This window comes from Oxyura jamaicensis, chromosome 15 (assembly GCF_011077185.1).
Source record: "Oxyura jamaicensis isolate SHBP4307 breed ruddy duck chromosome 15, BPBGC_Ojam_1.0, whole genome shotgun sequence".
Taxonomy (NCBI): Eukaryota; Metazoa; Chordata; class Aves; order Anseriformes; family Anatidae; genus Oxyura; species Oxyura jamaicensis.
In genome coordinates this window covers 2,176,352-2,189,257 of record NC_048907.1, presented here as the reverse complement: position 1 = coordinate 2,189,257, position 12,906 = coordinate 2,176,352, and the positions used below count along the sequence as shown (strand labels likewise).

Sequence of the window (12,906 nt, the reverse complement as noted above, 5' to 3'; positions counted from 1 at the left end):
TGGATATATGGGGGAAATAATGACACTCCAGAAAGGAATTCAGAACAGGAGAACAGCCTCACAGAGCTAGCGAGTAGACAGCAATACACTTCTGATTTACATAATCAGTATTATCAACCACAAGATTTCATGAGTCAGGCCACAGTAAAGTTAGCGTGTTTTAAAATAGAAGTACAAGTTTTTGTCTTCCCTACTTTCATAAAGGCTACTGGTTTATTTCTAGACAGCAAACTGCTCTTTTAAACAATTTCCTCTTCCAGTGACTGGAGCTGCAGCACTGAACCTATCATCATGAGACTGTGTAATATTGCAAGAAAGCATGCACTGCGTAGAATTAGAGTGTTACTACAAAACAGGACCATCATTTTTCTGCTCCTACACTGCACTGCAGAGATGAGTGCACCTCACCGCACGTTCTCATCTCCGCAGCCACAGGTGTCACTCGTGAAACACGCGGTATTGTTAGTCCAGCTGTTCAGCTACTGTTGCCAAAGGAATACAACAGAACAAACTGGAACCAGCAAAAAGCTCTTTGCAGAAGAGTAACAGCACACTCTTTCTGAAGAGCGAGATTTTTCTTGTTGACAAAAATACCCCGTTAAGGCACCACTCGGGGCTCTGCTGCACACCAGTGCAAAGCAGTTCCCTTTTTAACATTTCTGTAACACTTACGAAGCATAGGAGAAATCAGCTTACCCAAGTGTTCCAAGTAACAGACCTTTTCCAGTTTGTCAAATCAGATTCCAAAACAAGCAACGCCACGCTACTCACACTTATGCTTTGAGCTGCATTAGCTTATCTGGAAATGCCTAAGGATTTCCACTTAGTTGCCTTTATTAAAAATAGTATTTCAAATATCAATCAACGTGGATTAGAAAACAATCATTTGTTATTTTATTCATGCTGCATGCAGACTAAAAACCAAACAGGCAGTATTATTCTCACCTTTACCTGCTCTATATGTCTTGGCTTGGTTCACTGGCATGGGCGTCATGGGAATAGGATACAAAGGCTGAAACAGAAGCAGGAGTTTAAGCTATGATATTCCTTTAAAAAGTGTGTGTGTGTGTGCATGTGGCTGTTTGTTGGGGTGGGGGCCCTGCTCAGCTGTGATACGTTTTACTCTGAGCCAATAAAAAAAAATCATTAGCCTCTAATGATATTAGAAGCTATTTTTTCTCTAAACTTTATGGCCATAATTAGGCGACAAACATTACAGGTTATCATGGTAATCAGAACTCTCTGTTATGCAAGTCTCCACTACGGAATGAGTCACAACAGGAGCTACCATATCCCAGCTTTCAAACTCTTTTCAGAGGCAACTCATACACGTGTAATGCTAGATGTTAAAATATTTACAAGTTCAGCTCTTCCCCGATGTCATATACACAACTGAAAAGAATCACTGTCACTAAAACCAAGCCAGTAACATTCTAGCGCATCTACTTTAACGTTAAGAAAGATGCACAATGGCAGTTTGTAGACGTTTGTTGGCTCTTTCAGCATTTTATCATAAGAGTCAAGTCTCACAAAAGTTTCTTTAGGAGGAATTCTTGTGACCTTTTGCAAGCTGATCACTAAATTCCTCATTAAAACATTTTGGACATACTGGGTATTTTCTTAACTCATTATGAGAGCAAAGTTAGCACAAGTTTTATCCCTTCCCCAGCACCCCAAACCTTCCACCACACAGTTAGGATTGTTAGCCACAAATTTTTGATCACCAGCAACCATTTGGTCCATAGGGAAAGGAAAAAAACACTCCAGACTTCAAATATGGTTTAGTGAACTTTGCCTAACCTATGATATTTTCTCCTACCACTGTGATTAAGTCTGAATGTACAAACAACCAAGACCATATGGTTTGCAACAACCAGTCGAGTAATGCTAGTATTGCTACTTCAAGCAAAGTATTAAATCAGACAGCTTTATAGCAGTTAGATTTGAAATCCTAGTAATCTCTGCAACAACCAGAAATTAGTGGGACACAGCTGGAAGCTAAGGACAAAAAAATGGTTGCTTAAAACTTAAAGTAAGGCTATGCTTGGAGCACTGGGGAGGAATTCTGCACAGATTCACAACAAATATGAGTAACAGCTGTTGGAATTTACAAGTGTTTGAGACTATTACACTATCTAGATTGACTGACCACTGGGAAAAGTCGTTATTTACATAGCTAAAACTGAACAACAACATAATTGTGCCCATATTTATGGCAGCAATACAAACAGCACTGTTCCACTGCCTTAACTGAGATCTCCCATGTCTCCCCAGTTGGCTGACAATCATCTGAAAAGCATAAACAAATTGCCATTACATGCTGCCCTTTACCTGCACGCCTGGACTCACTGGAACTGGGTACATCATATTTGGTGCAAAACAAACAGGCTGAGTGTACACTGGAGTTGGCTGCTGATGACCCACCATGGAAGGGCTAGGTTGAGCTTGCGGACGAGGGGAGGTTGGTGTAGTAGAAGGCTTCGGCTACAAACAGAGTTCAGCAATGCATATGCAAGATTAGCTTGACTGTACTCCAAGTAAAAGCCTTTGAGTGGATCTTTATAAGCAGTATCAAATAACTTACTTGAGCAAAAGATCGAGGGTTGAACTCTTTTGCATTAGGATTAAGTGTTGATTTTCTAACTTGCCTAAACATGAAGAACAAAAAAAAGATGTTCAGCATTATTCTTTTATGCGCATATCTGCAGAATGCCTAAACAATTAAAAAATTCAGATGTGAAGTGCCTCATTTCCATCTGCAAGTCAGATTTTTAAGAATTCAAACAAGATACATATACACAAAAAGCCCGGTTTACTGACAGCATTCGTACTATACTTAGCAATGAAGAAGTTTTCCTGCTGTTGGTATTTCAGCTTATAGGAGGCAGGAAAACATTTAAATAAGCATTTAGACACCAGCTAGGCATCGAAAGGACCAGAGTTCTACATGCACTTCCACCACTGACTCATGAGATGACTTTCGGTACAGGCACATCATTTTTCTCGTAGTTATACAGAGGAAAAAACAACTTAAATTGACCATATCAACATTAAGATATTACATGTTCATAATAGTTTTCTACACACAATTAAATGCTAACAACACATTTTCTTATTCTAAAAGGCACAGTTACTCACTCAGAAGTGTCCTTCTTCTCCTCTTTATCCTCTTTATCTTGTTTACTTCCAGGCCCGGATGTCTGTACACCTTGTGAAGTTACCTCAGGCCCTCGCTTTTGCTCAGAATTATTACTTATTGATGGAGAAATACTTGGACTATTAGGTTTGCTACTGCCACTGTTAGAGTTAGTATTACTGCCAGTTTCTATGATAGATTCTTTAGGGGTTGATTCTGTTTTTTCCTTAACTACATCTCTTGGTTTTTCACCTTCTCGTGTTTTATTTAGCAGCTGATCCACTGCATCTGAAGAGGAACTCGACTGTAACTGAAAAAAAAAACCCAAGGTGTATATTTATTAAATTGGTACACAAAACTAGAAGACAATCTAATGCTATCACAGAGTAAGATAGAGTCCCATAGGCCTTAATTACCTGGAAATGACCTTTTCAAACATACATTTCCATATCTAGTAGGGAAAAAAAAAAAAACTACAAGCACTGAAATGTTTTAAGCCTACACTGTGCAAGAAGCTGAATTATTCAGAGACTCGGCTGACCTACACATTGATTAGGAAGTGACAGAAAAACTTCAGACAACCCCTTGGACTCAGCCCCCCTCCATATGATTTAACAGCAACTCTTGAAAAGCTGACCTGATTTAGTAAACAACTATAACCTGGAAATGTGCAATGGATCAGCAGATACTTGTCTTCAATTTTCATCAGCAAAACCCTCCATTACACTTAGTAACAAGCTCTTCCACATGGAGCATAAATGCATTAAGTATTTGTACCTACCAACCACACAGGTTTCAAACAGTATTTTTAGTGTACAGTATTTAATTCAAAATACACACCTGTGCATTATGTAATGGTACAAGACTCAGCACTGAATTTTAGCATGAATTCTCATGGACATTTTCGTAAATTGAGCACAAGTTTTAAGGACCCATTCTCCATTAACACATGCAATGTATTCAATTCATCAAAGTAATCTGGATGCACACGAGAACTACAACACATTAAGGTAACACACATAGAAACTTACCCTAAAGTCATTCTTAAATTTCTTTAAATCATCAATCTGTTTTCTATGTTCTGAAACAATTGGAGAGACACCTGCCAAATATAAGACCACAGTTGTCCAAGCATTTCTAAGTCAGGTTTTTATACACAACCCCCACAAAAACATAGCGTTTAAATATCTAGAAGTGAAATACAGCTATACCACTTCATCTGCGATTGGGTGTAATTCCATGAACTACCTGTATGAGCACACAAAAATACTCTGAAAACATGGCATCGCATAGCTGCCACATCTGTGCTTCTAACACGTCACACCAAGACAGAGGCCCTGAGGTACAGGGACTGCAGAACTCAGATGCATACAAAGAGGCACACAATAAAACCCTCGAAACATAACATGCCAGTGTTTCAGTAATATCAATTAAAGGTGAAACACTAAGGTGTCCAGGGTGTAAATAAATAAAAAAACACTTTGAGAGGAGGAAATAGATAAAATAAATAAATGCAAACGTCATCCAAATAAGCATCTCTGTACTTCAGGTCAATGAAATGAGTCCATGAGTCCAACGCTTAAAATTGCGGCTCTGTCACTTCAGAACTGCGTGCTCAGGTGTTCCTTACAAATTATCAAAACAGATTGCCTCCGAGTCTTGCTTTAATATTAACTAAACTAGTCAATATAGCAGGTTGAGCACTTGGAATCCGATGTTACTCAAGTACTTACAGAAGCTTTTGATACAAACCTTTGCTTTCAGGTTTAGGAAAACTAGGAGAAGTCTCACTTGGTTTTATATTCTCCTTGTTTCCAGCTGCAGAATTTTGCCTCTGGTCCTGAAGCCTAGTATCTTTAGCTGGAAAAGAAATTGCCAAAGTTATTCTCTTATACACAACTCACACTGATTAAAAAGAGATGACAAGATAGAACAGAAGAGAGATTTAACCATGTTTAGCTTACATAAGAAAATCCCTGTTACACTTTTTCTGCCACCTCGTTAGGGCCTGGAGGCTTATCCTCCCCCCTTCCCCATCCTACTGTTATTAAGCCCAATGAAAATGTCCCAATCAAACACATCCCTCGCCACCACGCAGATCCTTAACTAGGCTGACAAGAAAACATAAAATGAAAGCAAATTATTTTCCATAGTCCAAGATCTTCATACAGAATGCTACTGAGATTTGAGAGTTAGTTAAGACCTTTATGACTATGCTCTTCAATTTCTTTTTTCTCCTTCTATTAGGCTTAAAATATTCTTTGAAAGCAGAGGTCTGTGTTTCTTTAAATAAGAAAACAGCCAAGAACTGTCTGAAAAAAGTCCTCAATTAGGTCAAACACCTACACATCCATACTTCCCATAAGGCAGAAGAAGTTTAGCATACAAACTTACTAAAAAGCCTCTCCAATCTTACGTTAAAGCCATCATCATGTGAAAAAGGAACTTAATACACAGTAAACTTAAACGTATCGGTCAGAACTTTTCCCACCATTTAGAAAGCAGTTTTGCTCCTGTATAGGCATATTCATTTTCGGGGATTAGGCAAGGGTTGCATTTACCAGCTGGCGAGGGTTACTCACCTTCGCTGGAAGGGGTAACTGCTCTGTTGGAAGCAGGGCTGGCAGGTGTAGGAGAGGCAGCTGGAACAGGCATGGCAACAGATTCAGTGGGAATAGTACCAGGTTGAGGAGAAGGCAGAGCTGGTCCTGTGGGAGTGCTGCTTTGCCTTGGAGACCTAGGCCTGTGTGTTTTAGGGGATAATCTTGGAACTAGAAACAAACAGGAAAAAACAGTTATGGGATAAGTTTCCTCATCCGCTCAGAAGTTTGCTTATTTTAAAAATGACTAGGAACATGCTTTAAAATACTCAGTGGAACATTATATAGTGACTGAAAACCTGTTTACCTTTCAGGTACACCTCCTAGCTCTCTTTACTACACAGCATTTCAGATAATTGGTGCTATTTTCCTGAAGACTGTCCCCTAACATACATCTCTGCCTTATAGTCCCACTATGAAACTGCAGTATGGTCCCTGGGCCCCCAGAGTACAACAGCTCGCATTAACACAGTTTCAGGCAGAACAGAAAAGGTGGTCATTATCTCCATATAAACAGATATAAAACATTTTTCTAAAAGGCTGAAAAAACACATCCAGTTTACAATGTCCTCCTTTGGAGGTTTGTCAGCTAGAAAAAAAAAACAGCATATCCTATTGAAAGGAGATTTATTGGATGTCCACTTTTGCTCCTGTGTTAAAGCAGCAAGGGAAGTTGTATGTTCTTTACAAGTAAAGTTCCACCTCCTGCTTCCTGCTCACTGTGGCTAGTTAGTTGCTTCACATCATACATAAACTTCAAGTGAGCAAGAAGAAAGAGAGGTAAGTTGTTCAACAGCCCTGCTTGCATGCCAGTGATAAATAAAGTGCAGGGTAGGGAGGGAAGATGAGTCAGAGAGAATGCCAGAACAGAAGAGTTTAAATCTTCTCTGCAAGGCAACAAGATCTATGGGGTTGTCTACTCATCGGAACGTAATTCATACCTGCTTTCTGAAAATGCATTCCCACCGCTCTTCTCTAGAATTCTAACACCACTAAAAAGTATCTGACTCCAAACTGTTGCTCACTTGTGCTTTGACTCAAGAAAGCAGCCAGCAGCTGACAACTGACTAGAACACGGTCCCAACTGCATAAGCTCAAAACCAGGGCTGGTATCGTAAGTCTGAGCTTTAAACATCAAGTCAAACGTTACAAAAATAACGGATTCAGAAAAGAAGACACTGAGTACATCTACTACTACAGTACTTATGGCAAACACAAAACAACCACTTAGAACCTTCATCAGTTTTAAAGAAAGTACATCCAACTTAACTTATCATTTCATCTTTTTCTTGTAATGCCAACCTTCCTCCATCCAAGCACCTCATTCATTTGTAAACCATAGAAATCCAATTATATTGCCACTAATCAACTTCAGTGATGCAGTGGAAAATAACTTTCTTGTCTCCTTCAGTGACTTTCCTGAAGATTATTTCTTTCAGCAACTAAATTCCCACATTCTCCCTTCCTTTCGTACACCAGCTGACTTATCCTCTCTGCAGACAATATTGCACTTTAAGGACTGGCTCACCAGCCGTTTTACTACGCTACCCGGTAACATCCTTCTCCCACTTCATCTAAGCAAGCTAAGTTAGCAGACCAGCGTATTCGGAGCCTGAATTGTCTAGGAACACAGTATTCTGCTTAGCATTAACACTCTAAAGTACCCCTGGCAAGCCATCTGCAATAAGCCAAGCTTTACCTACCCCCACTGACAACTGATGACCACGTCCCACCTGAAGGGCTGCCTCGTGCCACTGCAGTAGTAGATGCTTCCCCTGGTGCATTATGAGATACAAATTCTAAGCCACTTGAAATTGTACCCCTACCAGTAGAGACTCTGTGACCTCGAGGGTGCCGTTGTGCCTTAGGAGACATCCGTGGAGGCCCTGAGAAAAAGAAAACAACCCCACACAATAAGTGCTTAACATCCATCACAAAGCATAGCCAAGCATACTATCTGTTTTAAAACTGGCTTTCATCTAGTAACTCTCACTAAGGCAGTAATACAGTCAAGCAAGTTACACTGACATTGACTAGAACCAGGGATCTGAGAGACTAAGAAGGCCACACCATTGGTCCAGCCAGACTACCAACATGCTCTTCACCTTGCTATGTGAGCTCACGTTCATTGATATTTAGGAGCTTTATCAGATTTGAAACAACGTGGGTTTAAAAAAGTTGAATCCAAGCATCCAATATTTTTTGACTTGCCTTGCAGCAAGCAAAGTTAGCGGCCCAGCTCCGCCTAGATAAGTACACTTCTGGGCTACCAAACATTTTCAAGAAGAAAAGGATCGCATCACTTCTGTTAGGTGGTCAGCGATACCAAACGATTATTTGCAGGGTAGTCACCATTGGCTGACCAATTCTCTCGGGGTATTTCAGCACAGCATTTTGCACAGAGGCTAAATTGCCTGCAGCAGGTCACAATTCATTAACAAGTCAGCAAAATTGCAACTAAACAAGTTATTGTTATCCCAGGGTTCCAGTCATGCATGTTTAACACCAGGAGCTGAAGCTGTAAGTGAACAGTAATTCTGAACAGTTTATACAGCTGCCACAGGATAGTTATGCTCAAGTCCAGGCAGCAATACAGTTTCTACATCCTAACAAACATTTTCTTTACAACAAAATCAGACTCAAATGCTGGTATCTCAAAAGGAAAAACTGTATGAGCATAGAACAACCTAGCTGATTACAGTTCATTTTAATGTAGGTCAGTAACAGACAGAAGTTCAGGTAGTGGCTTTCTGGTTTCATGTAGGGTTCAAAAATATCAAGTACCTCTTCCGGTTATATAAATCTTTAAATGTCAGCCTCTATTTTAACCGTAAATCTAAAGCACACTTCAATCCAAATTGCATACAGGCAAGTGCTTTAAAGAACACACACTTTCCAGCAATCCCCTTCTTGTACTAGAAGTTCAATGTTGCAGTGAGCAGTTCACTGCATGCCTGACAAATCAAGCACAAGGGCTAAAAAATAACTGCATTTGCATGTGGATTCTTAGGATCTTACATGAAAAAAATCTCACATTGATGAATTTAATTGACAGTAGAACACCGTACAGACACGTCTACTATTAGCCACGGGCATGGGCCATCTCGAGCATTTATCAGGCAAGCTGCAGAACAGCATTCCTGACTCCATCAGCGGGATGACCGGGCTCTCTCCTGGCTCCAGCAGAGCGTGCGCATTTCCAGTGAGCTTAGGATAATCAGTTTACATTTTTCCAGGATTGCTAGACTGTGCTGTGCAGGCTAGTTTTTGAGTGCACTTAAATAAAATAAAACTTTGTTCCTTACTGTACCTTCAGAGTACGTATAACATTAGTTGAGATATTTCTGCATACGGGTCTCCAAGACTCACGGGTCAAACTTCCTCTGCATATTACTGACTACCAGGGAGCTAACTTATTGCTCTGCCTCAATGCAATGTAGATTTAAAGTTTTCTACAGGTTCACCTTCGAAGCAGCTTATCCTATCCCATTCCACAGTGCACTTCTTTAAATACAGCTTTTTTTTTTGGCTTTTTGTTTAACAGAAGTTAATTGGAGAATTTTAGTTAGATTTGAGACTGCTTTTTGTGAAACGTCTGCATTAACATTTTTTGAGGTTTTATATAAATTTATATTCCTACAAAAGCCCTCCAAAATTAATAGGTCCTGCATGTTGCTGTTGGTTAAGTTAAGACACTGAGCAGCGTTTACAAAGCTGAGTTTATTTCATACCAATTTGGGAAATTTCACAGCTTTATTTTGTTTTTGTAAAGTTCTTCAAATAAAAAGGTTAATAGAAATAGTCTGATAAACTAAAGTTAAACACAAATTATAGGTTAAGTAATGAAGAGGAAAAACAATTTTGTAATTAAACTCACAAAGGAGTTAAACAAAGACAAACAAAAACATGAACAAATTGTGGTATTGTACCTTCTGAAGACATGCGTTTAGGCATAGTAGAGACAGGAGCTGGAGAACCATGAGCAGAGGGGTGAGACGGGGGCCTGGAGGGCCGCGAGGGGGGCCTGGAGGGCGGCCGTGTAGGGGTGGCTGCCCGAGGTGGAAGAGAGTTGGGACCTGACTGGTAGCGAGAAGGTGGGCGAGAGGAAGGAGATGGGCAAGGCGATGGCCAGGGAACACCTGACAGAACAAATGATATGAAGGAAAGTATAAAAACTAAAGAAAAATTATGGGGAAAAAGGTCAACAGAAAAAAAAAAGTAAAATATGACAAAATGATTTTTCATGTTTAACCCTTTGGGGATAGATTAGTTTATTTCTGCAACCAATAAAAAGTCTCTTTAAAGTTATTTCCTTCACTTCAAGTCAAATTTAATATCTGAATGTCATACATTCCCCAAAGGGTTAATTAGGATCTACAAATACTACTAAGGAATAGACAGCAAAGTTTGATCTGTTAGCCTGTCATATAAATGTTCTACAGTACGCATCAGTCTTGACAAGGTCCTTAAACAGCTACCAGAGGTTCTCAAACAGTGGTTCACATATAGTATTGAACGCACAAACTACTACTTTCAAACCAAATGATGAGCAGTATCAATTCTAGGAACTGTATCTTTACAAAAAACAGCGGTGTTCAGTGTCTGAATCTTGACGTTTATGTCTTTAGCAGTTATCTGCAGTATTAATGGAGTATTCTAATCTAGGGTACAGGGTTCATTGTTTTCAAAATAAAGGAATTTAATTCACAAGCCATTTTGAGTATGCTAACTATATGATGTGGATTCGGTAAAGTAATAGGATGGCACAAACCACAAATACTACCAGCGAATTTCAAAGTTTAGCATTGTTTGGGCAGGACTCAGTTGTACGTCCTTTTACAGCTGGCTGTATGTAAGAAGAAAGCTTCACTTACCTTTAACCATTTCTCAGACCTCCCCTCCAGATAGAGGCACTTGAGTATTTTTATTTTTATTTTTTTAAATCACAGCAATCTCAATATAATAGTATTTTTAACCTATACAAATAATGCCTCGAGGATGGGCCGCTGCTAAAATCCTTCTCTCAAAGGATGGTATTTGGTTATGAACCACCACCTTCTGCTATACAGTGCCTAGTGATGTCTGTTTACATTGCCCATGTGTACAGCAGAAAACACTCAAATAGCTATTTGAAGTCTCAATTACTTTTCCTGTAATAACTTCTCTCACTTTCCCATCAGTGATTTCTCCACCCACGTTGTGGTGAAGTCAGCAAGTTGCTTTATTCTTTTTGATAGGACACTGAATTGATCCATGCTCCAGGAAGGAAGACTGACGCTTCCTCCGGTACAGCTGCCACCTCCCTTTCACTAGATGTCACTATTGCTATTCCTCGACAGAGCTCAGCAGTAGTAAAAAAAATAATACATAAAGCGATTTTTCATCTTTAAAACTGCAGACTGCACCATCATCCGAGACAAAGGTAGAAACCAAGTGACATTTCTGCTCTGCAAAGCTACGCACAGTGCAGTCAAATTAATGTTTTGTCACTAAGTTAAACCCAAATGAAACTCACCACCTCTGTGTTAAATGATGCATGCTAGCCCAGCTTATGAAATAAACATCCTAAAACCACATCATATGCAGTTTCAACATAATTAAATAAATGAGTGCATTTTATAAGGCACATTCGTTTAGACTTCAGATACTTGCCTCCATTAACCACTCTTTGATCTGCTCCAGAGTTAGGACTGAAATCTGAAGTATGGGATCCAGACCGTGAAATTGGTGGGCCTGATCCAGACTGGCCCATCCTTGGTGAGTTTTGTCTTCCACTTCCCCAAGACAAGACATCTCTGTTTCTCTGTCCAGGTGGGACGTACTTATTTTCCCTGAAACAGAGCAGATTTATATCAGCATTGAGGAAGAACTAGAAGATAATAAAAAGTACCTGTTCAAGTGCTCTGTTGATACTTTCTATCTTTCTCAAATCAAGCTCAAGGAAAATTTATAATCAGATGTTGACCTAATGCTCACCTCATGAATTTACCCTTTGATAATTACCACACGTTCCACTTCCTGTGAGCCCACAGACAGTGAATGATTTAGTACTAATGCCCGAAATTCTCCGTGACATGCTGAAAGCACTGCCTTTTCCTGTAATTTGGTATGAATTCACCACAGTGAAATATCAGAATGGAGAAGTCTGTTTCATTACAGATAATACAGGGCCAGGCAGAGGTGTACAAGTCAGCCTGAGTGCCAAAAACAGCACGCAATTGTTTACACAAGATTCCTAACCTAATCAGCCCTGCTGAAAAAGCCCATTTTCAATGAGTAAATTGCTACTTCACCAAAATATGTACATCATTTAAATAAAAATACTATTCATCGTGTATGCCAGTACCTAGTGTTCACACCATGCCCTTCTCGTTCATTAGCATTTCTCTGAACAGCAGTATATTTTTCTTCTTCTGTTCTTTCATCATTTTCCAAGGCAACCCGAGCTTTGTATTGGGCACTTGATTCAATTTCCTCTGCTAATTGAGTTGCTCTGGCTTCTCGTTTTAAAAACTCTTCTGAATTATCTCTTTCTAATGGCACCCTAAAAGACAATGGAAAGGAAAAGAACCTCAGAAATGCATTCAAAAGTACAAAGAATCTACAAAATTACGGTGTTAATTCTAACCAAGTGAAGTTAAAATAAATAAATAAAACACAAATTGCTTTTAAGCCAGGAGATTGCTGTGTTTTTTGGTATAAGTGTGACAAAATTCCTGGGCTGGTCTGACCTTATGTGCAAATTCTGTGTCATTTACCTGCCTGGAGAGCTATGGTCAGGGTGGAGAGTTTTTCTGTGTGACTTGTGGATTCCCCAGTCCCTAAAGCTATGCAAAGGCTCCAACTTTTAGCACGGTTGAGAACATTAGCAATAAAAAGCCCTAGTCTATTGTTTAGATAGGAAGCGAATGCAAGAGACCACATTTGAATTTCTTTAGCCATTTACACATTCACAATAGACATAAGAGTCCCCAGTCCTACTGAAATTAAGAGTTACAAACTTAATCCTTTGATAATTACAGCCGCAGAATCTCGGCTCTTCCTGTTATGAATAACTGCAGCAGAGATGCAATACATCAGAGCATGGGACCAGAAACCCATGACTCATTTGCCATGTCCTAGAACCTCAAAACCATTCATCCCGTGTGTTATGGTATTAGGTAATACCAT

At 39.6% G+C, this 12,906-nt stretch overlaps 1 protein-coding gene across 14 annotated transcripts in view; it reads right to left on the bottom strand.

Moving 5' to 3' along the window:
- The window catches only part of ATXN2 (ataxin 2), a 50,200-nt gene that overhangs the window by 17,867 nt on the left and 19,427 nt on the right, over nt 1-12,906 (bottom strand). For 6 of the 14 annotated variants that reach the window (XM_035341029.1, XM_035341017.1, XM_035341018.1 and 3 more), the window contains 11 exons: nt 12,083-12,280; nt 11,389-11,567; nt 9,666-9,875; nt 7,440-7,622; nt 5,719-5,907; nt 4,889-4,996; nt 4,168-4,238; nt 3,139-3,446; nt 2,585-2,648; nt 2,332-2,484; nt 946-1,012 (listed from right to left, as the gene is read on the bottom strand). In XM_035341029.1, the coding sequence (XP_035196920.1) occupies nt 946-1,012; nt 2,332-2,484; nt 2,585-2,648; nt 3,139-3,446; nt 4,168-4,238; nt 4,889-4,996; nt 5,719-5,907; nt 7,440-7,622; nt 9,666-9,875; nt 11,389-11,567; nt 12,083-12,280 (1,730 nt within the window). The remainder of the gene's footprint in view (nt 1-945; nt 1,013-2,331; nt 2,485-2,584; nt 2,649-3,138; nt 3,447-4,167; nt 4,239-4,888; nt 4,997-5,718; nt 5,908-7,439; nt 7,623-9,665; nt 9,876-11,388; nt 11,568-12,082; nt 12,281-12,906) is intronic. The other 8 variants (XM_035341019.1, XM_035341022.1, XM_035341023.1 and 5 more) reach the window with 5 other exon arrangements.